This window comes from Limanda limanda, chromosome 1 (assembly GCF_963576545.1).
Source record: "Limanda limanda chromosome 1, fLimLim1.1, whole genome shotgun sequence".
Taxonomy (NCBI): Eukaryota; Metazoa; Chordata; class Actinopteri; order Pleuronectiformes; family Pleuronectidae; genus Limanda; species Limanda limanda.
In genome coordinates this window covers 25,820,280-25,848,119 of record NC_083636.1, presented here as the reverse complement: position 1 = coordinate 25,848,119, position 27,840 = coordinate 25,820,280, and the positions used below count along the sequence as shown (strand labels likewise).

At 41.2% G+C, this 27,840-nt stretch overlaps 1 protein-coding gene across 2 annotated transcripts; it reads right to left on the bottom strand.

Moving 5' to 3' along the window:
- Positions 1 to 1,395: 1,395 nt before the first annotated feature.
- On the bottom strand, positions 1,396 to 27,424 carry LOC133009301 (synaptic vesicle glycoprotein 2C-like). Of its 2 annotated transcripts, XM_061076773.1 has the most exons (12): positions 26,818 to 27,424; positions 17,400 to 17,580; positions 15,389 to 15,540; positions 10,011 to 10,144; positions 8,377 to 8,466; positions 8,176 to 8,286; positions 7,984 to 8,072; positions 6,881 to 7,045; positions 5,473 to 5,606; positions 3,159 to 3,362; positions 2,797 to 2,956; positions 1,396 to 1,579 (listed from the first exon to the last, which is right to left on the bottom strand). In XM_061076773.1, the coding sequence occupies exons 1-12, from the start codon at positions 27,422 to 27,424 to the stop codon at positions 1,396 to 1,398; spliced, it is 2,211 nt and encodes a 736-aa protein (XP_060932756.1). The 2 variants fall into 2 exon arrangements, with proteins under 2 accessions (XP_060932756.1, XP_060932763.1); XM_061076780.1 differs by lacking the exon at positions 3,159 to 3,362.
- Positions 27,425 to 27,840: the final 416 nt, after the last annotated feature.

Here is a 27,840-nt window from a genome sequence, read left to right as displayed (position 1 = left end):
TACAGGAATAAATATACAAATAAACATAATCATAAATACTCGGCCGCTACGGAATGATTTGTACTTAAAGGTATTGCTCAGCGTTTTGTACAGTTATTCAGTTTCTTGCTGAGCTAGAAGTGAAGACTGATACCATTGTCAAATATGAGCCAGTTAGCTTAGCTTAGCATAAAGACTGGGAGCAAAGGGAAACAAGTAGCCTGGACCTTTCCAAAGAAAACCAAATCCACCCATCAGCACCTCTGAAGCTCACTAAGTGTAAAAACTTAATAAAACCACACAGCGCTTTTGTGATTTAAGGATTATGGGGCACCTGTGGGAGGAAGAGTGGGTTTTCCACTAACCAGAAAGTCGGCGGTTCGAATCCCAGTCTCTGCCATTCTGCATGCCGAAGTGTCTTGGGCAAAATACTGAACCCCAAATTGCTGTGTGTGACTGATGTGATGAGAGATGCAATATTAGTTATGTGTGGGTGTGTGTGTGTGAATATGGGTGAAAACTGTTTTGATGGTCAAACATATGCAGATGCAGGAGATGCAAACATTCCTGGATTCAAAAATCTGCTTCCAGCGGGGAGGCAGATGGGAGCATGGCTTTGTGTGGAGTTCAACTTTGGTGAACTTTGACCTTCGACATTCGCATATGTGTGACCGTGCCCTGAAGCGTTTTGAGTGGTCATCAAGACTAGAAAAGTGCTATATAAATACAGACCATTTACCATGAATGTGTTAAATGTTGAGCTTTGGATGTTATATCTCCAGACAGAGGCCAGGCTAGCTGTTACCTTTAGCTCCACTCTTTATGCTACTCTACTTTTCAAAACACATATTTCCCAAAATGTTAAACTATTCCTTTAATCTGAGTAAAGTGGGATTTGAAAGAGGATACGTTGTTGGAGGTCCAAGCCCTTTGCCGCCTAGACACATGTGTTTGTTGGTTGCACGTGAGAAACAGCCCATGGTGGATACAGAGCTGCTGATATACAGAGTTTTAGAAGCACTAATTATCAAGTTCTTTGTTTAACTCTTAACTCTTTCATCCAGAATCCCTGGAAGAATCACAGGGTTTTGGTAATCTAGCCTCTGACACCACACAGATTTTTGATTAGTGTCTTCAATCTCTTCATATCCACAGCTCTATGTAAAGTTAAACTGCATCTGATTATCCCAATTGACCAGGTATTTCACTCAGAAATAGCAGAATAACAGTCTCTGTCCTGTTGTTTGGATTGTGGGCAGAGTAACATTATTTGTCAAATAATAACTACAAGGGATGATCACAGCTACGCTTGTTTTACTGAAATTCAAATAAAACTTTACTGGACACAGCGTAAACAAATTATCCAGTGCACTGAGTGAAAAACCTGGTAAACAACATATTGTCCTGGGTTGAGGTTCACATGAGGACATTGGCGCGTGTGTCTGGCAGTCGAAGGCCCACCAGGCCGCCGCCAACCAACACGGACGATGCCAGCAGGATGGGGATCGCCTTGGTGATGCCAACCAGTGAGCCAAAGATCAGGTTGCCCATCACCGCTGCCAGCTTGCACATGGCATTACAGAAGCCAAAGCCTGTGCCCCTGGAAAAAAAAAACACAAGGACACAAGCAAGATATAGAGGAGGGCGGAGCATGTGTCGCAGTGTGTTTGTGTCATTTCATTTTTGGAAAATGATTTTTTGTAATTCAAATTTAGATTTTTTTTTTTTTTTGCAACGAAACAGTGCAGTATATACCAGATACAGTACAGATGATATACACAGAGAGGATCACCTAACAATGATACATTAACAACCATGACACTAGGGTTGTTAAGCCATTCATTAACAAATATAACTTTTAGATTAACTTGAACTTCAACTTAAATTTAACTTATTTACTATTGTAGCTATAGAAGGATGTTCTCCCCATTTGTAGGTTAGTTTGATTAGGAAATTACACAAAAATAACTGAATAGATTTTCACCAAACTAGGTGGAACGATGAGACATAGACTAAGGAAGATTCAATTTAATTTCGGTGTGGATCCAGAAAAAGGGGCATTCAAATTTTTGTTGATTTATCTGAGAATAATTCCTGAATCTTGATTTAGAAAGAATCAGGCATGTTAAGGAGACGGATATTTGTCCGTGTGTACAATGTGCTGCAGGTCCAAATAAAAATCTGGAATCTAGAATGTTTAAATGGCCAGTCCAAATTCAAATCTGCTGAATGTCACCCTGCTTTTTCTGGAAGCTTTGTCATAGTTTGAAAATGATCACCCAGAATCAGTGACTGAATAAATGTGAGAATATGACAAATTAGCAATGTAGATTCTCACCAAAACGGAACCCATGAGATGTTGTCTGGCTTTGACAGAGGATAATAAGAGCCATTTTCAGTCCAGAATATTATACACATTTTGAGAATAAAGTAATTGTATATTGAGATTTTAACACCCGACTTATAATGAGAATATAGCTGGGACGAGAACAATCTGTCAGCGGGTCAGATGAGGGATGTGAATAACCTGAAGCTTCACCCATTATCCTCGGAGGTTTGAGGATATTGAAAAGGAATGAAACCATTTATGAGTCACACAACTAGACGTGTTTCTTTAAGCAGTGACTTTAGTTCAAACAAAGGTCAAAGAGCATGTCATCAAGAAAATATTAATGTCCAGCGATGACTAAAATACAGTTTTTGCTTTTGAGTTTCTGATTTTTTCTGGAAAGTAGAATATATGAAAGAATTATCTGTCCCAATCTATCTAACTCTTCTTTCTAGTATCTTTAACTAAGTTTTGTTTGCAGCACTCACCTCCTGTCTGTTGGGTACAGCTCGGCGGTGACCACATCCAGGGAGTTCCAGGCAGAGATGCTGAGGCCGTTGTAAAGACAGAGCATGAAGATCATCATCGACTCACTGGTTCCAAACCACAGGAAGAAGCAGCTGATGCCTGACAGCACCATGGAGCCTCCTGCAGGGGGCAACACATCACACCTTTTACACCTCAGACCCAAAGTGGCCTCATTTGCGTCACTAGAGGTCACTGCAGGTGCAGCACAAAGGCCAACATCACAAGCAGTCGGGACATTTTGCAAGAGAAACGGCTGCTTTCCATAAGGTCAAACAGAACATCTGAGCAGCCCTCACGGACCAGGGAGGATATAATGTCATACCTAACATGCTGAGGCGCCCTATTTTATCCATGAGGAGAGCAGAGACGATGTTTCCGGGCAGCACAGCCAGAGTTCCCAGGAAGTTGACGAAGTACACCCAGTAGGCGCTGTAATCGTCCTCAAATGTCATCTGACACCCCGTCTTGTTGTGGTGGAAGGAGCTGTTGATCACCTCTGAGTTTGTTAGTTTGGCATCGTCAATATCTGTAAAAATGAGAGGAGATAATTCAGTCTTCACACTGTTGAAATAAAATGAACACAAAGATAATGCCTGGCACAAAAAAAAAAAAATCACGAGGAACTAAATTCTCCGTCTCAAGGTTGCTGAGGATTTCAGTTTATGTTAGAATGTTGATGTTTTCATTTATTGTTTGATAGTTTTTATTGATTTGTTTGTATTGGTCGTGTATTAGGCAACTGCCCCAGGAGCCCTAGAAGTGTCAGGTCCACTGTAGGTCAAATAGTTTTAATACTTTGATTAATTCACAATGACAACTAATGCAGCCCTTTCACATCTATCTTGTCTTGCCTTTGCTGTCAGTGCTCACATGGTGTCTATTCCCAAATAAAGTTGTATTTAATTAAAACAAAAATAGCAGAAACAGAAAACCTGCTGACTATGTTATGCCAGTTTAAAAACACATGTTGGTGTCGTGAAGTTTAATGAAAACTGCAATAATCCAGCCATGTTGGAGAGCCATCTCAAAGGATATAAGTTTTATGATTTTTATTGACAGTTTTATCTTATTGTGTCTTATTGTGTCCTGGTCCTGAGTCCAAAAACTGTTTTGTGCTTCCTGAAGACATACAAAACTAAATACTATATGTAAACAGTTTGTTAAAAGAGCTTTTACCAGATCATGTTTCGGAGGCAGTACATCATTTTGAGCCCTGTCAAGTTTGAGTGAGTAAACAGTCTGTATTTATATAGTGATTATTTAAGTCTTGATGACTTAAAGTATCATTCACACTTTCATATTTGTGCAGCACTTCGTCTATCACACTTCACTCACACTTAGGGTTCAGTGTCCTGCCCCAGGACACTTCTGCACATGGAATTGGGGAAACTGGCATTGAACGACCGACCTTCTGATTAATGGACGACCCGCTCTTTCAGTCAAAGCAGCCCGAGACTGTTTGATGCATTTTCACCAGTGTCTGTTAATAGTATAATAATTTGCTACAGACCCAGGCGGGTTCAGTCACGAATGGATCTGACATCCGACTCAAATCTCAGTTTTCAGGACCTGTAACTTGGACTTGTGCTCGAACTTTGACTGCATTAAGAATCAGAAGTTGGAGACAATAATGAAAGCCACCTGGTTAGGTTGAATAGAATGTTGCACTGTATTTGTTGGTGTGGTTGATACATATAAAACCTTTCAACTGAAAATATAGGGAAGTCATGTATAATGCTGTCATTTTGTACATTTTGTAAAGGTATCTCTCCTTAAGTAGAATTGGTATATTAATAAAGCTGCATGAATGAGAACACATTCTGCTCTCATTACACACTCGTCCCTCTCTCATTCTGTTTCTCCTCATTTCTCTTTCTCCTCTGCTCTAAAGAGACGCATTGCTGGGGGCAAAGAGACCTCATTTCCCATGGCGCATTACCAGAAACCTAACGTTGCCCTTACTGTTTCCCATCAGTGCAGGAGGGAACTGTTTTTCCACCCTCTGCTCCCACAAGGTCTGACTCAGCTCCAGTTCTCTCAGAACATGTAGAATGCCTCTGCTGCCTTTTCCTGTTCTTCCTGCTTGTGTTGTTGATGGATTGCACTTTAATATCATAGCTGTGGTTTTGGCAAGGGACGATTCAGTGTTTCAGATTCTGCTGCAGATACCCTGGTTCTGAAGTTTTTTATCAAAACAACGGCATAACATACTGTGATGAATTATTCAGGTGAGCAAGGAAATCTCCCTCTAGGACGTAAATAACTCACTGTCTTGAATTTATGCAAACATCTTAAACATCTGATACAACACGTCAGTCCAGGAGCCTTTGTGTGGTTAGAAAACGTTTTGCAGCCCAGCCTGGTTCAGTTTCTTTGATAACTACACTCAAATGAGTTCGGAGAGACAATCTGTGCAGGGGCAGAGAGGTTAAGCAGTAATTTAGTGACATAAAGCAAAGCCATAAACGCTCTTCTTCCCGAAGCCAGAAGCTTGGACATTAGACCTAAAATGAACTGTCTGAAAAAGACAGAGAGGCTGATTGAAACTTATGAGTAGGGCACCGACAGCATAATGGGATTTTCTGGGAAGGAAACACCTCGGCCGTGAGAGCTGTGTGCACGGGAGGAGTACTCACCCGTGTTGTAAAAGAACGAGTCGATAAAGGTGCAGTTTTTAAAGAAGGATCCGACAGAGGAGACATCTTCAAAATAGCAGTTGAGGAAAGAGGAGTCGATGAATGTGACCGCCTTGAACTTCATACCGATAAACCTGGGAAGAAGTGAAGACGACAGGGGATGAAACAAATGTAAGAAACAAATAAAGCAGGATCAGCAGGGATTGGTCACATATACCCAAAGGAGATGATACTGAACTATCCTTTCTTCTCATGAGTGAACTTTAGAGGAACTTGTACTTTTTATTAGTATTTCTAAGGGACACTGGTTAATATTTGTATATTTGCAACTTTTTACAAGGAAATATTGCACTTTTGATCACACAACATTTATTTGACAGCTGTAGTTACTAATTAATTTACAGAGAATAAGAATAAATATGATCTTCCCAATTATGATGCATCATCATAGATTCAGCTTACATGACATAAAGCAATCAACTATTGCGTAAAAAAATAAAACTTTTAGGGAAACATGTTGTGTTCATATTCAGGTGGATAATTTTAATTTGTGTTATTACTTAAAGGTTAATTGTGTCAAATTTAGTGACATCTAGTGTTCATGTTGCAGCTGAATACCCCTCACCTCACCTTCCAAACATGAAAGAGAAGCTGTGGTAGACTTCAGTTGTCATAAAAACTCAAAAGGTGTAATCAGTGTCCCGATGTTATTATAAAGTATTTAAATATAAAGGGCCCCTTCTAGGGTTAAGAAAAATAGCATGCATACAATTTCAGTGAAAAACACTAGTGACAACATCACTAGGGTTATTTTATATTCAATTTCTGCCCTTTAAATTCAGGGATTTTACATGTAACTGAGTAATTTTACAGATGACTTCTTGATCACCTCTGGTCCATCCTTTAGCATGTCTAATATGAGAGGGCTGTTGTGCACACTTTTCATGATATTGGCCTTGATTTAATCTGTTAATTAACATGCATTCTGGTCTCCAGTGGGTATTGGAAAAGAACAAATACAGCATATCGATGCATCTCCTCTGTGGCCTTTGTGTAAGTGAGAACTATAATAATAATAATCAGGAGGAGAAGGAACAGAGTGTGTGTGTGTTTGTGTGTGGAAGAGACAGAGAGAGAGAGAGAGAGAGAGAGAGAGAGAGAGAGAGAGAGAGAGAGAGAGAGAGAGAGAGAGAGAGAGAGAGAGAGAGAAGGAAAGAGAGAGACAAGCCATTTCATTTCCTGGTGCTGAGGCAGATAAAGGAGGCAGGATTAATATTTCAAGCAGTGCTGTTTTGTTTGTGGGAATGACCAACAGGATGACTATCCCACAAAGGGACGAGCAGCTATAGGGAGGCTTTTTTTTAAAATCGAATCAGAAGTCAGTTTGCACCCGCACTGTTTCTTTTACCTGTCGTTTAGAAAGACAGAGTTCCTGTGGATCTGGTTTTCGAGGGTGAAGTTGAAGGTGAAGTCTTCAATGCGTTCGTTGTTGTGAACCTTCACTCTGGAGGCGTACTCATCAGCCTGAAGGTGCTTGATGACATCAGGGAACCACACAGACAGCCCGTAGTACCTGGACACAACAACAGCCTTCTGGAGTAAACACGTGCTCATAGTCTTCCAGCTTCTGCTTACCGTGGATTCATCATCATGATGGAAGATGCACTGATTTTTTTGTGCATGACTGCTTTTTTGCTATTGCATAAAGATTTCTAATTCATTTTTAAGACACTATCTCAATTTTACAAACAGATAAACTCCCAGCCTGTACTTTTAGTAAAATATTGGAGTCTGCTTGTATGTGTCTTATGTGTAAGTACGTCACAAAACCAGTTTAGCATTTACTTATAAGTACATGATGGTAAGTACACATATTATTTATACTTAATATATTACAATAACGTGTAGAACCAGAGTCGCTGGGTCTCAAAAGGTTTATTGCACCAGTTTGTGACCATTTTATATGAATGTCCTGCTACAAGTACAGTTAAACGTGTGTGTGTGTGTGTGTGTGTGTGTGTGTGTGTGTCTGTGTGTGTGTATGTGTGTGTGTGTGTATGTGTGTGTTTGTCCACATAAAAACTTTTAAAAGCAGAATACAGTGACACATCTACCCACAGTGTGCTGTGGTGTAGGCCTACATCTGAACAGGAGAAAGAGGAAAGGTGGTGTCACAGGTGTAGGTTGTTTATATGTATTTTCAGGCTATAGAAATCAGGCAAAGAGACCTGATTTCTCAGAAAGTAAGGTAATAAATTATATTGGAGTGTATAACCGTAGACATTTCTCTTTTTAATTTTCAAAAAAAACGTAGTATCTAAACACTGCCTCTCTTTCTAATCTCACTTCTCAGCAGTCATGTATCATATGTGAGAGAGCATCTGTGCTGAGAACTTCCTTGAAAGCAGTGGTTACGCTGAGTCTCACCCACAGAAGCATTCAATAATATCAATGTGAAGTGGAGCAGTAGAACTGGAGGTGATGTTGGATACTCTGCAGAAGGATTCTCACCCAAAAGACAGAGTAAACCAAACTGCAGCCAGTTTGATGGTGTTGTCTCTCACTGGGTAGTCGAAGCATCTCATAAAAGTCAACCAGATCTAATTTCAGAGGGAAAAAACAGAATAAACACCTTCACTTCCATAAAAGCTAATTATAAAACCTGGGTTTCCGAAGTAGGGCACAGACAAAACAGCGTTGTACCCCTCTGAGCTCAGTCTTGATCTTGAAGAGGACCTTGAGCACAGGGTTGGCTGACTCATTCTGCATCTCCACCAGCTCGTCCAACTGTTTGGGGATTTTTATCCTGTTCACCTGCAGGGTGAGACACAAATCTGTCACCTGCCGATTGCACTGCAGCAGGCGGGAGGGTTGCCAAGTGGGGGGAGGCCAGTGTGTACTTACAGTGAAGACTCTCTCCGGTTCTCCTCGGGCACGCATGTTGGTGTCATGGATCTGTTTTAGCACCATCCAGGCCTCGTCGTGTTTACCCATCTAGGAGACAGTCAAGTTGAACATGTGATGCTCACACAAATGCACATTACATACATTAGGATTTCCCCTGTCATCCTCAAGTGACTTTACAGTGACGTGTTTACAGAAAAATAAAACAGCACTCTCCAAATCAACTATGAGGATGTGAAAATTAAGTTTATATTATCGTAACTCAAAGCTATGGATACAACGGGTAAAGCCTACATTTTTTTACATTCTTGGCAGACTGACGCCCATGAAAAGTTGTCGGATCAAGTATGACCTTTTTTTGTTTGCAATGTACTATGTAATAACTTTATTTGCAGAGCAAGTGGTAAACTACAAGAAAACAAATGACCAAAGTACAGAAGGAAGTACATGAATAATAATGTAATATAAAAGAGATTAAAAATAGCCTGGATCCCTGAGTAAATTCAGGAATACGCCTTCTGAAAAAAGTATGTTTTTAGCTAAGGTATGTTTTACCCATCTCAAACACTGTCTCAGACATTTCCTCAGGCATTTACTCCCTATGCTTTGGGGCCCTGAAGTATCACTACTATCACAGATTCACTTTGATTCTTAAGAAAACTTTCTAAGATTTGAGGTTACAAGGAGGAGGACAATTTTGCAGAGCTTTATGGAACTTTATTCGCAAATGGACACCAAAAGATAATTATGTCTTCAGGAAGAATCATAAATCTGAGGGGAGAGTTGGAAACTAAGGGTTTTAAAGTCCCTCGAGCAGCTCAGCTTTACGCACAGTGTTGTTAATCAGGCCAAGTCAGCAGGCAAATGCACAGCTGCTAAACTCTCATTGTTTTAAACACCAGTGTTTTTATTGCCTTGCATCTCTCCCTCCATGCTTTTTTACATCTCTTGCCCACCCTGTCCTGGGCGTTTGTACACAGGTTAACAACCGCCGCCTTAATGCAACGATGCAGCCAATAAATGTACAACACATTACAACAAGGAAATGCATCGTCTGACATAACAAAATAAAATGCAGCGCCAATAACCCTGCTGGCATTAATATTCCCCCAAAATTTGTTTTACATTGTCTGATCTCCACGAGAATTATTACCTTGAATAAGGAGGTAATGTTTTTTTACCCGTGTCTGTTTGTTGATTTGAAGGTTGGTGTATTTCAAGGCAAAATTAAGCAAAAACTATGAAACGGATTTCCACCAAACATCGTAAAGGGAAGAAGCCACCAAATTTGGTGTGGATGCAGATTAACGAGCAGATCCAGGAAAAAATGTCTTACTTTCTTTAACATAGGTCATTTTGTTTCTTTTAGGGACTAATGCTCAAATCTTTACTGTAAATATCCAGACTATTTAGTCGAATGATATGCAAGGGTACAATTTGGAGCTCATATATTTGACCACTGTGCTTTAAAATGATGGTTGGAAACCTGCAGCTACCGCTTATGTGTAGCTGAGATATTGTGGATTCATATTCGGCTGAGGTATGCGCTCTACTGAGTGCCATTCTAGTTATAACTGTCATTAAGAGAAATGGTGGTGCCACCACAATATACTGTCTCTCACTCTCTCTCTTACCTCCAGGAAGAAGCGGGGGCTCTCAGGCATAAAAGTGAGAGCGACCACTGCAGAGACACAAGGCAGCGCACACACCACCACAAACACTCTCCAGCTGTGGAACTGGTAGGCTGAACCCATGCTGAAGCTCCAGCCTGCACAATAAAACAGTCACAAAGAAGAACATAAAACATCAGAAATAATGATGGTGGATGTAGATGTCATCAGGTTACTGTTTGATGTTTGCTAGTCATGCCAGGGCGGGGCAGAGGAGGCTGGTTAGGTGATGACATGACTGATATTCACGTGAAGTTGGTTTCTGGTATATTGGTCTGAATAAGATTAAAGGGATAGTTCACCCAAAAATGTAAATGCATTCATTATCTACTCATAACTATGCTGATGGGGGGGTGGGTGAAGTGTTTGAGTCCACAAAACACTTTAGGAGTCTCAGGGGTAAACAGTGTTGCAGCCAAATCCAATACAATTTAATTAAATGGCAATCACTTCTTCAAACATAAAATAACAGAAGATGCCTCCATACTGCTCCTGTGATGTCATCCAAGTTTCCATAAGCGCCAAAATTTTAATGTGAGTCGAAACAGCATCATTTACAGCATGTTTTAGACTAAATGTTGACTGTACTGCACATGCTCCTGCCCATGGGAAGCGAGACGACATCAGCGAGAACTCGCGGTAGCTGCAGCTGATACAATACTCACGAGTTCTCGTGAGATGAGATCAGCGAGAACTTGCGGCAGTATGGAAGCTTTTGTTCTGTTGTTTTTTTACATTTGAAGAAGAGTTCAATTGGATTTGGCTGCAACGCTGTTCACCACGGAAACTCCAAATGTCTTTGGTGGAGTCAAACATTTCACTATCCCCTCCGTTGGCATAGTGGTAAGTACTGTAGATAATAAGTGAATTTTCATTTTAAAGCCTAAATTCTTTTCAGCACCATGGAGAGCGACACACAGAGAGAAACTCTGTTGCATTCAGGGGTTAAAACCTGAAATGTCTGTGTTAAAAAGATCCAAGATTGTCCCTCCAAAAAGACCCCTCATAGAAAAAAGCTCATAGATTAACTGTATGAATGTGTGTGTGAACGTGTGAATGGAAATAAACTGTACTGTAAAGGGCTATGAGGATCACTGGGCATCAACAGAAAAATAAGAAACAGCTATCCCCCCCTCGGTTTAAAAACAAAAAGTCTCCCTTCACTTAAAATAACTCCATCCACACAAGGACTCAAAGATGACTACAAACGACCAAACAAGCAATGCTGTCCAGTAGGTGGCGATAAAGTCTACATCAATGATCCGTCAAATACCAGGGAAGAACGTTGTGGCCAAAGTCATATTGGGCGAGAAGGATTCCTGTGAATGTCAGTAATGTGGTGCAGTAATGCTAAATTTAGCTGCTAACTTCTAAACCAAATAGAGAGAAACCAGCATATAGCACAAATTGCTGTTGTTGTTTCTGGGACATGTTCGTTTAACAAAGCAACAGTTGGGTTGCATGAATGTGAAGTAAGCTATGGCACCATTGTTTTACCATACCTATCTTGACTAAAAAAGCTGCATTTCATTTTTTCCCACTATCACTAGAGTCAGTGATCTAGGAATGAATCTGTGTGTGTGTGTGTGTGTGTGTGTGTGTGTGTACTCTTTTTGGGGGGGTTGTCTCAAGCCTGTACCAGTACAAACCTCATTAGGGGGATTATAGCTGTAATGGACTGGAGGGGACGGCTGAATGATTGAGATACTCAGCAAGATTTATGTCCCTACTCTACAGTAAGTGAGCACAACTGAGACACACTTGCACATAACACGCAAACATGCTGTCAAATATTAAAGCACTGTGCCTGCATGAATACACACACAGACACACACATGTGCTTCTTCTTCTTTTCTCTTCTTCCTGCATCCTGAACATCTTACATTGCGACAGTGTCAAGTTCCCTCCACAATTTCATTTACCTATATTTCTCAGTTCTGTATCTGTATCACCAGTTTAACACTTTAAAAAAGACAAAATAACACACATGAAGACATACAGCTTGATACAGTTTCACACACACACGCATACAGGCGTGCACACACACAGACACAGCTATCTGGCCTTTGTTCACCAGTCAATGCAGAGAGCACTGCGGCGGAACCTATTACCCACACACCACTGCATCTTGGAGAAAAAATGTGTTAAAACAGTGGCATCTAATCAATTGACCTCAATTATGAGCCTGTGTCGGCACCCTCACACTCACTCACACACCAAAACAAAGTGTGGGAAGACACACACAAAGCCTGCAGATGGAAACTTCTTTAGTACATCTTTTGTAAAACAGAAATGTGCTTGTGAGGATCTGCACATATATTATTTTCCCCATGCAACAATACCTCTTTATGCTTCGGTTTTCTTCCAGTATAACCTGAAGGTAAATATTCCCAAAAAGGAGAAATTATAATTTTGTTAAACACAGTATGGTATCACAATGAAAGGTTAGGAACAGTTTTCACAGGAGCTACATTCAACCAAACAAAACTCTTGACAGTTTAGTATATGGATTACCCAGAGAAACTATTTCACTGCTTATTAACTTCCTAAATGTGATTTTATTTTACTACTTTAACTGTTGTGGTTGTACTGGGAGGGAGACAACAGTTACAGAGATGAAGATGTCAAAACCTGAACAAAGAAAAACCATCACGAGCACATATTAGTTCACTGAAACACCATGATATCATGATTGCCTACACATGAGGGACGAGGGAATACAGTGTGAAAACGAGCACCTACTTTAAGAACAGTTCTTGCTCCGTAACTGAATTTCCCATAAATTTTCTCCATTGACGTTTCAGAAAATCCCTATAAACAGAAGTCTGGAACAGGGCCGACTAGCATTGTGAATTGTGACTAAACAACATTTTATTCTGAACAAAGAACATAGTGGAAAACTGAGAAAAATACTTTGTACAAAAGAGGGAGAGAACTAAGAATCCCATAAACCATTGGGAATGATCTAAATCCAATGATTTCCAGTGATTCTTCTTGAATTTAACCTTGTTGTTAATATAGTGTTGTATAGTGCAATGTATTGTCGTTTGTGTCTTGTATGTGTATATAGAGTTTCATATAGTAACAGAGTGTAGTAGTTTAATTTTAGTGTTGTTAGCCACATGGTACAGTACTTTGTTCCAGACTGTTATCAACATAATAAATGTCCATGATTAATATTTAGATCGTTGCCATCAAGATTTTCGTGGTTGTGCTAAACTTTTCCTAAACGTAACACTAACCGTAACAGTATCAGAGAAACTTCTTTATTACTTCTGGGGATTGTGGGTAGTGTAGTACTCCTCCTTGACATTGCAAATAAAACATGTTTTTCTTTGGCCCGACTTTAGAGGTTCACACTTCCTCGGCTAGTTTCCTTTACGTGGTGTAGTGAAGTTTAGTGTTGCTCCTGTGACTTTACCCTAGATAAGAAAAGCACTTTATCGAGGTGCTTAATCAACCTGTTGTCGAAACACAGAGTCCCACTCTCAGAGGAATGTCCTGATCACAGGGTCCAGGAGCCGACGTTCATCACACGGCATCAGACCAACATGGCTCATCATCTTCTCTTTTCCGTCCCTTTGATACTTTTTCCCTTTTTCCCGTCCTCTTTGCTTTCTCTCTCCGCCTCCCTTTAGCCCTCTGCAGTATCCCTTCACCTTTCGATTATCACTGACTCAAGGCACATAAATCAAGCGCACTCCCCGCCGACCTCCCGATCTCTCTCTCTCTGCTCCTCTCCTCCTCGTCCACACCCCTCCGCGGCAGATTGAATTCATTTAGTTTATTTTGTTCTTATCCTCTGACACACACCTCCTCCCCTGTCAGTTATCCTCCCGCCCTTCCTCACGATGGTTTATGAGATTTGTTGTATCAGCCAGCCTTTCACTTTCTTTAGTGCCTCAGACCTTGTCACTAAAACTCCAGGAATTATGCACATTATGTGTTGTGAACTGTGATTTTGTGAAGATAACTGTACTGCTGCTGTAAGGTCTTGGTGATGGTTTAAAATCATCAACATGGCGGAACAGTTGATCCTTCGTTCCTGCGTCAGAGAACCTCTTTCCTGCCACCCCCCTGAGGTTCTCCGTTCGCCGACTTTATGACCAGTTTACTTTTAAAGGCCGTCACGCTCACATTCACCATGAAGGCTGACATTCTGTTTGCTTTGCTGCTTTCATGCTGCCGCTATTGTCGGAGCTCGCTTTGTGTTTGAGTGCCCCCCCAGAGGATCTCGATTTCTAAATTTAGAATTTTTTCTTTCTTTCTTTTTCTTCTGCATTTTCTGTATCACGTAGAGATCTATATATTCATACATAGATTCGGTACAGCAGGGAGCATCATCAAGAGTAGAGCCATCTACCATCTGACCATTTGAAGTAATGTTTAAACTAGTGATGCAAAGGATTCCTGACGTTGAGGACCTCGCTCAGTGTGGAACCTGGGTTAACTGGAGCTGAGAGCTGATGTACATTAAGTTACTTTGCTCTAATTGTACACTACTGCCGCAGAGCCCTTGGAAACTTGCCTGACAGGAATGGGCTGTTTGCTTGGCTGAATCTCTCTCTCTGAAACTGCAAATGTGACCTGTGACATGTCTTTTTTCCAACTGACATTTCTCATCAATGTTTTTCATTAAATGTATTTGCTTTATTCTTGTTCATGTGTGTCCCTTTAGTCCTGTGGTGGAAACTGCTTCTCGCCAGTATATCACAGGCCCAACATACAGAGACAAACATTCATTCGCACTCACATTCACAGTCAGTTTAGATTCTCCTGTGTGAATCTTGTCTTTGGACTGTGAAAGAAGGAGCACCCGGATTAAACCCAAGCAGACATGAGGAGAAGATGCAAACTCCACACAGTAAGCCCCTGGATGAACCATGATTCAAACCACTCGTTGTGAGATAACAGTGCTTACCAGTTTACCACCATGCCACCCTTTTCGTTTAATATTTTATTCTAGGGCAACTCAGGCTGCATAGCAGGTGTGCCAAGTGTTGGAGAATGCTGGGGGCTTCCAGAAAACAGTTGAATGTGGCTCAACTGTTGCAGCAATGCAGTATGACGTCATCATCAAATACACATTGGGCATGCTATTGGTGTATTACTCAGTTGTAAATAATTTTCCATTGTTAGTATTAGCAAGGCTGAAATAACTGATAATTCTACAAACTGGACATCCTGCAGGTTTCATATTTCTCCCCATGTCACAAGCTGTTTCCTGTTTAAACCTCTTCTCTTCATTGTTATGATCTATTATTGATAGAATTATGTGACTTGGCATTCACATCAGTGTTGTTTTGTTATGACTGGTTTATCAGGTCGGAGCTGTCACTCACCATAGTGTGGGATGATGGCCCATGCCATGGCTGAGGCATAAATCCCTCCGATCATCCAGAACATGCAGAGCCAGCTCAGATGCTCTCCTCTCTTCTCCCGAGCCAACACCTCCGCAAAGTAAGAGAATACTATTGGAACAGCTCCCCCGATCCTGCAAAAATAGTTATAGTTATAATGAGCTATTTATACTTCAGTTGCCATGGTTCCTTTTAAACATGCCAAACAAGAAAGATTTATGGTTACATGATATCATCGAAACCCAATAATGATGAAGAAGATGATGAAGATGGAGAAGGATTTTTTCAAATTGCAATAAATGAACTCATTGTCCAATGTGACAAAATACTGTCAAATATATAACTTATGATTATGCATCTTTGGGGATGTTAGAGTTCAATAGATTTTCACTACCCCTGAGAATGATGGAAAGTGAGGCAAACTACTTGAAGAGGGATTGAATTCAGCAAAAAGAGATCAGTGTCGAGGTGGGAACCAGTTAAGTGGCAATTTATCTGAGCAGCTGCATCTGGATATATTTATTTGTTTAAAAATATTGTGTGTTTAAGAGGATAAAACTGAATGTACCACATGTCCAAATCGCACCTGAAAACTGCCACACATTTCCATGGGCAATTTACAATACACATGCCAAGTGTAAAGTCGATAAGATTAATGGTTCTCAAGATATGAGTTGCACATACTGACAGACGTTTATGGAATTGATATTACACATGTATTTTATTTTTCTTATATTGGATTTATGATGTGTTGGCCTTAATTAAAATTTGTTCGCCGCACCTTATCCTCTAAGAACATTAGGAACGCCACGGAATGTGTGATTTGACAGAGAGGCACTTTGGGTCTCTCTTTTTTCGCCTTCACTGATTGTTGAGACAGCTCGTGGTAGCAAAGTTAATGAGGTAAGGAAACGTTAATGAAACGAGCAGAATCTAAGCCCGTCTGGCGACAACACTCAATGCTGGGTCGTATTTCTCTTAGACTGAGGCTGTAAAAAAAATGGAGACCCCGGCGTTTCCTTCGAAATCTGTTACTCTGTCACAAATACCGCCACAGCTCCCAGGAGTATAGATCTGTTTATTCAGGCACATATTCTTAAAGGGATAGGGTACAATGAACGTCTTATTGGTTGCTTATACAAGTGTAATTAAACACGAATGAGCAAATCAGATAATTACTGCCAGAATAGGTCAACTTAACTAAGTGTACTGAAAACAGGCTCGACTGGTGGTCTGTAGTGATCTGAACACTTAACACACACAAATAATTGTATGAGTCTTCAGCACAGCAGCGGGAAAATAACATTTTCTTACTGGTTCTTGGTTTTGACAGCTCTCCCCAGCGGAGAGGTTTTAAACCACTCACACAAATGCCCTCAGGCCAACAACAGCGCCCTCTGACTTTAATTTACATTTAGATCTTATTACTGTTATCCAAGCCTCATCCAAGCTGAAGTAATCTCCCTGTGGTCATATTAGAACAAAGTGTGTCCCATAATGATTTTTGTTCCATGTAATTGACTTTGTATTTACCTCAGCAGCCCTGACCTCTGCACTAGAGGTGACCTTTATAGGTCATAAATGAACAGGGATGTCAGATCACTAAGATTAGAGCGTGTGTCATTTATCAAGGATGTGGGCAGCCAAGCAGACCACACCAACGTTCAGCACCAGATGTTCATTTACTGTGCTCAGCTCATTTCTGCAAACGTTCCTGTTTCGCCTTGTTCCTTCTCCCCTCACTCAGGGGATGAGGATGTGCTGGTGCCAGGCAGTGACAGAACCCCCTTGTCATGTGCTTTGACTTGTGAGGAGGGGAGACAGCAGAGGAAGGGGGAAGGGGGGGTGGCACGGATCAGGTCAGAGATGGAAAGTCCTCTGAGAGGCCACAGTCTCTGGATGAAGGAGGAGGAGGAAGAGGGTGGGATGTAAAGTGGAACTATTGGGAAGACGAGGGAAGAGAGAAAAAAGGGAAAATGTAAATTGGACTCACCCAAAACCAGAGACCATGCGGCAGAGGAGGAACATGCTGTAGCCTTGAACAAAAGAGGAGAGGAAGGCGAAGAAGCCGTTGACGGACAGGCATATCAGCAGGCACTGTTTACGGCCCAACTTGTCCGACAGGCCGCCCCAAAAAAAGGCTCCAAACATCATCCCCAGGTACACAATGCTACCTGGAGGAGAGAGGCAGGAAGGGAGAGAGAGAGATGATCACAACCATCTGGAGTAAAATGTTGCAGTCACGCTAATTTTTGCATTCCTCATTTAACAAACTACACTCTGCACCAAACCTGAGTTATTGTGTATTTTAAAGGATGCCTGGTGCCTGTAAATCTGATTGAACGCTCAAATATGAAAAAAAAAATTGAGAATGACCCCCTAAATGTAGTTATTAAAGTTAGGGTTAGTACGTTGTTTTTGAAACACTTTTTGTTGTGTAGTTCAGACTCTTAAAACCAGCGTTAACCACGTTTTTGAAATAGAAATAAGCTGCAAACACTAAACTGGGATACCATAAGATTTTAAGTTGATTTGCCAAACTCCTAAGAAAACATTTCCCCTTTTGCACATCCAGTAGACGTGTAGCTATCCTTTTAGCTCAGTTTTTGTCTCCACCAACTACTTTCTAATGTCAAAATTCCTACAGTGTACAGCTAATGTAGCACAGTCGCCCAGTTGTACATTATAGAAAACTAACCATTCACAAAAAGACATTAGGCACAGTTGTGCATGAGATTTCTTGTTGTTCTGTTGGATCACTCTGACAACTGGGGACACTGCAGATATCAGTGGTCCATCATTGCGCTGGGATTGGACACAAACACACATCAAAACATCAGCTGAAACTTTAAGTGGTGCTCACCAGCCTCATCACTGAGCTCAGGCCGAAATTGGTTGTGTTATTTCCCGGCTATCGACAGAACACTGAGAGTTCACATAAAAAGTACGTCTCTATAAATAGCGGAGTTGGGATCGATGCGTTGAGTTTGGCTTGGAGCACTTCAATATGCAACAACACTGCGGATCAACTCAACCGTGTTTTGACTGCAATGAGGGTATAGCTCTTTCATTTCCTTCCTCTAATTATGAAAGTCGATATGTCTGAGTTTGGATGAAATCTGCAGTCCATGGTAGACAGGATCAATATTTGATCGCAAACATTGTGGTTCTGTATTACATGATAGAAACTGCAGTGTAGCAGGATTGAGTTACAACACAACAGCTGCTGCTAGATCTCTTCACGTGCACAATGTGCTTCAATAGATGTGTTTGCATGTCACTTATCTATTGACTGGTGACCTGCTGTCTGTAAAGCAAACAACTCTTGCGGAATAATCAAGATTTGACTCCAATTTAGTTCTTTCTGATTGAAATGAGTGTGTTTGCTAACTGACGTTTCATTAAGTGACCACTGGGGGAAACGGAGCAGCGGTGGAACTCGCAGCCCTGCTTTTAACGTCCAGGCATTTGTCTCGTGCTGCCGCTTGTCCACAGGAAGTCCGGCTCCTTTCTCTTACTGTCCCCGGGAACATCACAGCATAAAGGGAGGGGGTGGGGGGAGGGTGCGGGCTGTCAGGCCAGCAAATGATCCACTTTACTCTCTACGTGCTAATAAAAATGCTAATGCATTTGTGGAAGGGGAAGATGCGACTGTTTGACGAGGCGGTGGCGCAAAAGAAGGAAGAGGAGCCTTGACTTTTCCTTTTTTTAAACTTCTCTCTTTTTTTCCCTCCCTCGCTCCGTTTGAGGTGATGAGACCGATACACTGAAAGAAGAGGCTCTTATCGAGCTGCACAGATATAATACTGAGAGCTAGTGATTCATTACGGGTGACAGCCACTGCTACTGCAGAGGAGGCTCTCCTGTATAGCCAGCAGGCTGCACCGGCGCTAGCTTCCAAATATCAAAGTGAATATCAAAACTGCTGCATTCTGTGCAAACTGGTGACATCTTTTGATTGGTGTAGCTACAAACCAACACTGAATATGAAAGCATGTACTGAAGGAGACGCTATCCGGGAACATCAGCTCATTTGTTTTATGGCTTCCCTCACACTGGGTTTGTATCTGTAATAAAGGGGGAGGGTGGTGGTGGTGATGCGGCACAGGATGAATCTTTATGGGAACTGGATTTGTGCTCTTCTGCAGGGTTCAAGCTCAGGTCATTTTTTATAACCTCCACTTGTCTTCAAATTGCAGGGCTTTATGTAAATTGTCCAAGACTAAAATCCGTGGGTGCAGGGTCTCCAGTGTTTGACCTTATGTAGGGAAGTAGGTTAGCAGATGAATATCCAACAACAAGACTTAACCTGCTATCAACTCTAAAATGCCTGTGTATCGGAGCTTTATCTTTCACAATATGGCACGAAAAGACGTCTTTTAACGCTGCCTCATGAAGATATCATTAATCTGAAAGAATAAGATAATTACGTCCTCGACAAAAAGCTCCTACTTAACTACCAGTGTCGCACTATGTCTTCAGGCTGAGGAGTGAAAGTAGCACAGCAGCAGCACAGACACTTCTCCATCAATGTCTGTATAGGACACGTTCAGCCTCAGCGCTGCTCTGTGCCAATCCATCAGCAATCAGTTACTATAGTTTACAGGAAGAAGACAAAATGTCATGTGGCATCAGCAGGTTTCCTTCTCTGTTGATCATGAATGTCTGTGTGGAATGTCACGACAATCCATCCAATAGATGTTGAGCAATTTCAGTCAGGGGCAGAGTGACAGACATTATTGCCATCTTCACTAGAAAACAGGTTTTACACTTAGCCCTAGTCTTATCAAGGCATGCAAAAGGTTTTTGTGTTGTTACAGAACTAGAGTAGTGCACATTCTGAAACTGCCTATTTGGAATGAGTGGTTCTCTTGTCCTGTGTTATTGCTCCAGAGCTACTTCAGAATTATTCCTTGTCATTAGTGAGTCTTCCTAAAACAGTTCTACAATATACTGTCACTGTTTATTGTTTGTGTGCTGGACGTTGTGTGCAGAGCTTTTTATAAAAAATAAGACTAGGCCTGCGGGCTGTGAAAGTGATAACTATATGTCCAGAGTAACTCAATCACTACTTAATTTTACAAATGCTGCAAACATCACAAATTAAATTTGAGTCACTGCCATTGTATTTCAGTTGATGTTTTTTATAAATTGTCCTTCATTAAATATTGATACATAATTCGGGTAAATAAGTGCTTTAAACACAAGTTTAAAATCCAGCTGAAACACTGTTTAACTATAAGTTCAGAATCTATAGGGATCCACCTGATCTGTACTGTTCATATTTTATCTCACTCCCTGCAGAATGTCTTTGCTCTTTTAACAGGTACACTGTGCTGCTTTTCTCTGCATCTACAGGGATTATTTCAGCTCACTCTTAAATTGTCTCCATGAAGTAATTAGCTCTTATGTGTTCAGTGTAATTCTCTCTTGACACCTTTCTATTTTTCCCCTCCTCATCACAATGCAGCGTGGCATGGATGAGAGGAGAGCGCAGGCACACAGACAGCACTCAGTCCAACCAAGCGCTAATTTCCTCAGTGGGAACATTTAGGACATTAAGTGAGAGCTTCAGGATTTCAGCAGATGAGGGGATTCCCGGAGGGCCGTGCGTGATTGACAGCAGGGAGCGAGAGAAGGGAGGAGTGAGGAGGCAGGGAAGGAAGAGCAGACCCCCGGAAATAAAGCACATTCCGTGGATATTAATTATGTCAACACCTGCTGATTTGTTTTCTGTAAAAAGTTAAATTTAAAGTAAAACTATGCACTTCCACCTCATTGAGACAGAGGTGGTTAAATGTATAACATTTCCAGGATCAGTTGGGGATTTAGTGTTTGACTGTTAAGTGAAGACTGGACACAATCACTCCTAATTTGCAGGGAACAGAAACATAATTTATCCTAATTTTATGTGAATAGAAACAATGTATGTTTGTGTATGTGGTGAAGAGAATTATTCATCCATTCACTCTCACATGTTTGGTTAAGATATTCTATTCAACAAGTATTACTCACCATGACCTGTCTTAAATGTTTCAGCTGACCATGGAATTGTATCATTGAGAATATAGGACGAGATGTTGAATATCCCTTGTACGTTTGAAGGTCTCCTGCACAATTTAGGTTACCAACTACCAGTATATATTAGAAGGTCTGAGTGGCCACCAGTGAATGTTAGGGACATAACTTCCCTTAGCACCTTAGCATCATCAAGTGTTATGTTCTTGTAATCAATGATACAGGCTGAACTTGAGGGTACCCTGAGGCTAAAGGTAAATCTGACTGGCTACTGGCTTGTATGGCAGCACTATGAAAGCCATGTGACCTGCATGGTAGATCAGATGTCATTACCTCTATGCCTTTTTTTAAACTAAACACTTTCCCTTTTTTTGACATAGGACAAGATGGAGAATACTGTACGTTCTGCCGCACTAATTAAGGCCTACCGCTAGTTGATGTTATAGGATGTTAGTGACCACCAGCGAATTTTGGGGACATATCTTCTGTTGTGTTCCTTAGTGTCATCAGGTGTTTTGGCCATGACACCCTTTTCTAAGGTAGACCCCCCACAGGTTGATCGGACCTGGGTGCATGGACTGGTGCATTATCCCATCTAATTTTAATGATACTTGTGTGTTTTATGTTTTCTATTAGAGTTTTTCTTTTTTTCAGCAACATGAATCCAGCTCCTCCTCATGTTGCCCCCTCAGATCAATACTCCACACTGCAACAAACAGCTCAATCATTCCGGTTTTAGAGGAAATGCCACAGTGAATTGTGAACTCTCTGCCTGAGCAGTGAGGAGGGGAATAGATCCTGCGCTGGCGCTTTGTTGTGAATAAGAAAGCGAGAAAGACGGGGGAATGAAGAGATAGCAGCAAATGTTGCTGTCCCCGGACTTTTTAATTAACTCACCACAGGCTGCAGCGGAGCCTATTTATCACCGCATTGTGTTGATTTACTTCGGCTGTCGATGGTGTTTGTGATCGCACACATGAAGCAACCACACCGCTCCGTGCAAAAATCCCCCAAAAACAATTATCATCAGTTACAAAAGGTCCTCTGAGCAGACCCTGCAGGTGTACTCAGGAGGTCTTAACCCCATGCTATGCAACAGGACTTCATGCGAGCCAGGACAAATTTGACCAAACATCCTAAAAATGCTAACAGTAGCGCAGGAAAACAGCCGCAGACGAATTAAAGTGTGATAAAAGGGAAGAGGGAGGGTGGGGGTCATTGAGGCATTGATAGGAAGTGTTTATGAAAACGGCGCTCTCTCTTTCTTTCTCAGGGAACGTACGTGAGCCAGTCTACCATAGCTAAACTGCAGAGAAGCACAATGCTGCAGAGATTAACTCCAGCCCATATCTTCAGATCTCCTGCACGGCTGCAAGACACACAGAGGCTGGAAGAGAGGGATTACAGCAGGAGGGTCACAGAGAGCACAGACAAGAGCAGGGAGATGAAAAATTGAACAAACGATATCTGGACAACATCTCACCTTTTATATTATATTAAAGTATTTCTATATCGTTAAGAGCTAATGAATGAATGAATGAATGAATGAGTTATTCAGGAGAAGAATGAAAGGATGAATTTAGAGATAAAATGTAAGGAGGTCTTAAAAAAACAGAATTTAAAGTAACAGAATTAAAATAAACATGACTAGATTTAGATATTTAAAACCTTCTTAATATGATGATTATATGAAAATGGAGGGTACTGGGCTGTAGATGAAAATCTGCTGCTCAACAAAAGGTACATTTCCATTTCCAATTTGAAATATCCACCACTTCGCCAAACATTTTCAGACTAAATCTGTCAGGATGCTTCAAAGTGTTTGTCAGAAGGTCCAACAGCATTTGAAATGAATTCGAAACTAACTTTTTTGTAACTTTGTTAGGTCGATGCTCCGACACCAGAGAACAACTTACCAAATGCCAGATGTCCAAGACTCTTACATGTACTAGGAAATGCCATGACTGGATGAAGGTGAGAATCCCTGAAAGTTTGCATTCAGTGAGCTTTATCATTCCCTTATGAGCCGCTTCTGTTGTGGCCATTCAGCCATAGAAACCCATCCATTCCAACCATTTACTTTCTACTGTACATATTCAATTTACCTGACCTCTGTGTCTCTGATGTTCGGATACCTACCTACATGAAAACTGCAAGTCAGACTCCAACAGATACAGGCTGATTGTGGGCGGTTGGCTCCTGTTAGCCAGAACTGGGCCAAAAGTAAACCATAGCAATGCAGCATGTCAACCAAAGGTGCCAAAGATAGATGCTATTTGGACCATATGGGCCACTTTAGGTTTACACCTTGCCTAGACTAGAGCACCTCATGTTTGCCAAAGAAGGCCCACTGTTAAGGGATATTTGGGCAACATTTGCTATTTTACAAGTGAACCAATAGGCTCACATTCATTTTTCATCATTGCCTGGCACCTCTATGCTAAATGGGATGTTAAGTGCCTTGACATGATGGATGTTGAGTTTGGCACTAGACAAATAAAATTGCATGAACTTAATTGAACAAAAAACATTCCTGCTGTGAGGCGACAGTGCAACTTTGCGCCTCCCTACTCCCCAATTACAACATAGTGTCCGATAGATGACATTTCATTTCAACTTATTTTCAACAACAAATAGGGTAACCATAGTTACTTGTGATGAGGAAATGTTGCTAGTTTACATCTTTAAAACGCTACTTCCCGAACAAATACTAAGGAGCCAAATCATGTATGTAATTCTGACTTTACTCATCTGTAAAGTTTTCTGTAAGACGCTCTTCACACAACTGCAAATGGTTGGAAAAACCTTTTCCACCTAATCAATATCTATTTTTGTACATTGCACACAGAGTTGATGTAACATAGCGGGCATGAGTCAGCCAAAACAAACCTCAGTCTGCAACTTCAAGTCAGGATAGCTGTTGCTATATTTCTCCCTGACATTTAATCCAGCTGTTTGTATTCCTTTGCACATATACTGTACTTTAATTATTTGTCGGAAGTGAAATGATGATAATAAATCACTTAATGCTCAAAGAAATGGTATGGAAGAACATTTGACTGTGCGGGACGATCTCTGTATCATTTTCTTTTATTCATCTTGTTTGGTTTCAGCCAGATGTCCACAGAGGACTGATAGACTCATAGAGACAGTGACCTTCACAGGGCATCTCTGTGGTTAAAAAAACCCCCATCAGTACTATTGTGTGTGGCATACATCCATAAGTGAGTGTATACACACCTCCTGTATTCATGCAGTCTGTGAGAAAGTTGGTAAACTGAGTAATTCTTTCTATTTTTCTCGCTCCTGTCTCCCACTTAGAGATGAGTCATGAAACAGACCAGAAACAGGATAATAGAAGAAACAATCCTGCTCCCAGTAATAAATAAGATCAGCATTCAAACCATACAATCATAATGTGAAAAGAAGAGAAGTGGGTTTATTCCCTTTAATCTGTGTATGGGAATGATTGTGATGCTTTCAATCGAAAATGAACATCAATACGCTGTATTTGGGAGTATACATAATGAGAAAATAGCCAGAACCATTTAGTTAATTTTGATATTAGCGAGAGAAATAATGAAGCCAAATCCCACACAACACACACTCCAACACACAGACACATTATCGACAGACAAACACAACTTTTTCGCTGGTGTGGGAGAGTTCCATCGAGCTTAACACACCTCCTACTCATGTATCCAAATACCTGGTGCCATGACAACGTGCTCGCAGCTCTTAAAGCAATGAGATTACAGCGAAAAGTGTCACCCACCATCGCTCCCCATGCACAGCCCTGCATTTTATAAACAGCACAGGTCATAAGCAGGTTGTCAGCACAGACGCAAATTCCATTAACGCCCAAAATATTTTTATAAGTCATACATGTTTCACTCCTGCCTGTCTGCGTCAGTCAGGATCCATTTCAATCAGTTTGAGCTAAATTATTGACTTCTGAAAACTGTGCCAGGTGAATTTCAAATGTCAGACTGCTCCTTTCCAAAGTCAGGATCTTTGCTGTCATTTCTACATCAGATATTCAGGATCTTGCCTGTGAGACAATCACACTACACTTTCACTATACTATTGGAAATTGATCTAAACCTCCGATAGCTGGCGCCAGACTCACATCATGCGTGACCCAGTGAAGCACTTTGAGGTTACACTCAGTGAATCAAATATGAAAAACTCTAAGTAAACTGTTATCCAATTAGGCGGGTGTTTTCCTTTAAATTTGGTGCTTTCTTAAATGTGCTTCAATGTAGAATTTCTGTAACACTGTCGGGACTCAACAAGGAAACTAAACAAAACTCATCAAAGTCGACGTGGCAGAATCAGAAATGTCAATTTTTTTTAATACAACCCTACATCAATGTAAACCTGGCATTAATGTTACCCACAACGCAAAATGACATCCGACAGGTAAGTTGGAGATAGGGCTGTGTTCATTCAAACATAGAAAACTGACATATGATACTTCCATTGACGCACACTAAGGTAGCTGCAGACAGACGCTTTCTATCAAAACACTTCCTGGTGTGCGGACTAGTGCAATTATGCAGTTGGTGCCCTTGTAGACAATCACAACAATGAGAAGCCTCACACCCGAGTCTGTGCAAATGATCCACACAAAAAAAAAGTCCAGCCAAATACTCTTATGCAAGACCACCATCACCAACTCCTGGGCTTAAGGTCACTTAATACTATTTGTATTGGTTTAAAAAAATACATATAAGAAGATTTTTCTCCATTAGCAGAATGATAATCGAAACAGACAGACCATTCTCTGGAGCTGATACAGTGGTTGGACACGGTGTGGTCTGGCTATGTGAGACTAAACCAATAAACCTTTGCATACTAATTATTGCCAACATTATAACACTTAAGATCTATTTTATCTATCTATCTATTTTTGAACTCACCACAACTACATTTTATAAAGACATAACTGACATTGCTTCGAATTACATCAGTTGAGCCAATTCTAATTCATTTGGAACAACAATAGGTTATAAAACCTCTTTCACATCTGTAACACTAGTTCCCAAGACCTGGGAATTAATTTTTATTATATAAAACCAGCAGAAACAACATCCTCAGCTTTTGAAAGTTTGATGCTAAAAGACCTCTGCTAATCTGCTTCACATGTGACCACATCCAACAGTGAGTACACTCCAACATCACAAAGTTTAAACAAATATAAGAGTATAAAGGGTTGATCATTTGCTCTCCAGTCTCATCTCTTTATCTCAAGATCATATATGTCGTTCTCTGGGTAGAGAACTGGTTCCTGACAAAGACAAAGCAGTGTTTTAAAGTTCTGTATCGGAGGAAGAATACAAACAATTGGGTGTGTGGGTATTAAAGAACTAAACTGCATTGCAGATCCTTACCAAGCCATCCGGCACCAGAGTTGGGGACACACATGTCTGTCTCAGCACTAGGCAGGACGAAGCCCACAACGAACACTTCCACGCCGTCTGACATGAGCGCCAGCCCGAGTACGAAGAACAGCTGCCACTGGAATCTCCCATGGCCACACTCCTGCATGATTAGCTCGTACTGCTGGGCCAGCTCCTCCTCATCTGCCTGTCTCTCGTTTTCCAGCTCCTTACTGCTCTTTTGGCTGTCGGAAACCGGCTGGCCGAGAGCCACCTGACCCTCCCGCGGCTTGCCGTCATTGTTGGCAGGCACACCTTGGTATTCCCCCTCATAGATCTCATCTTCATCGTCGTGGCCCTCTGTGGCATCACTAGAGGCTCCGTCCTCATCATTGGCTGCATTGTCAGCATATTCACCATCTTGCTGAGTGTAAGTACTGTAGTTGATGTCTTCTTCATCCTCGTTCTGGAAACGATTGTAGCTGCGATGAGCTGAATATTCATCTGAGGCACGATCAACAGCTTTACCGAGGTTTTTGGCAGCATGCTTCTTGGTTTCTTTAGCGATGTCCTTGGCACCTTTGACCAAGGAAGTCCTGTTGTTGTGCGTTTCATCCATCTTGGCACGGGGAAAGCTGGCACTAAAATCTCTTAATTCAACTCTAATGAGCTTTTACTCCAACAAGTTTAAGTTACAGTTTTTTTCTTTCTTCTGGTCTTCTATCCCCAGACAGAGAAGGACTTAGAGCAGTTTATTAGAGCTGAAAAGCCACTCAGCTGCCAGGATACTAATGATTAAGTAATGATGTCTGATTCCATTGGATGGGGGTAGCCAGACAGTGCTGAAATGTAGACAGTTGATCTCAAATGGGAAGAGATCCTCAGACCTGTCAGAGCTCAGTAGATGAGAGCATCAGCCTGTGGGGACAGAAAGAGAAAAGCACATTTAGCTTGATTGAAGGCATCTGTCATACATACTTGACGGCAGTGTTTCCTGGCACTGAGAAGAACTTCAAAAAGAACATTTCATCCAAA

Excerpts from the sequence above, each read along its gene's own strand:
- LOC133009301 (XM_061076773.1), bottom strand. The coding sequence starts at position 27,424 with ATGGATGAAACGCACAACAACAGGACTTCCTTGGTCAAAGGTGCCAAG. Across the intron at positions 17,581-26,817 it reads CTCTGGTGCCGGATGGCTTG|GTAGCATTGTGTACCTGGGG; the intron begins GTAAGGATCTGC and ends TCTCTCCTCCAG. Across the intron at positions 1,580-2,796 it reads CTGTACCCAACAGACAGGAG|GGGCACAGGCTTTGGCTTCT; the intron begins GTGAGTGCTGCA and ends TTTTTTTTCCAG.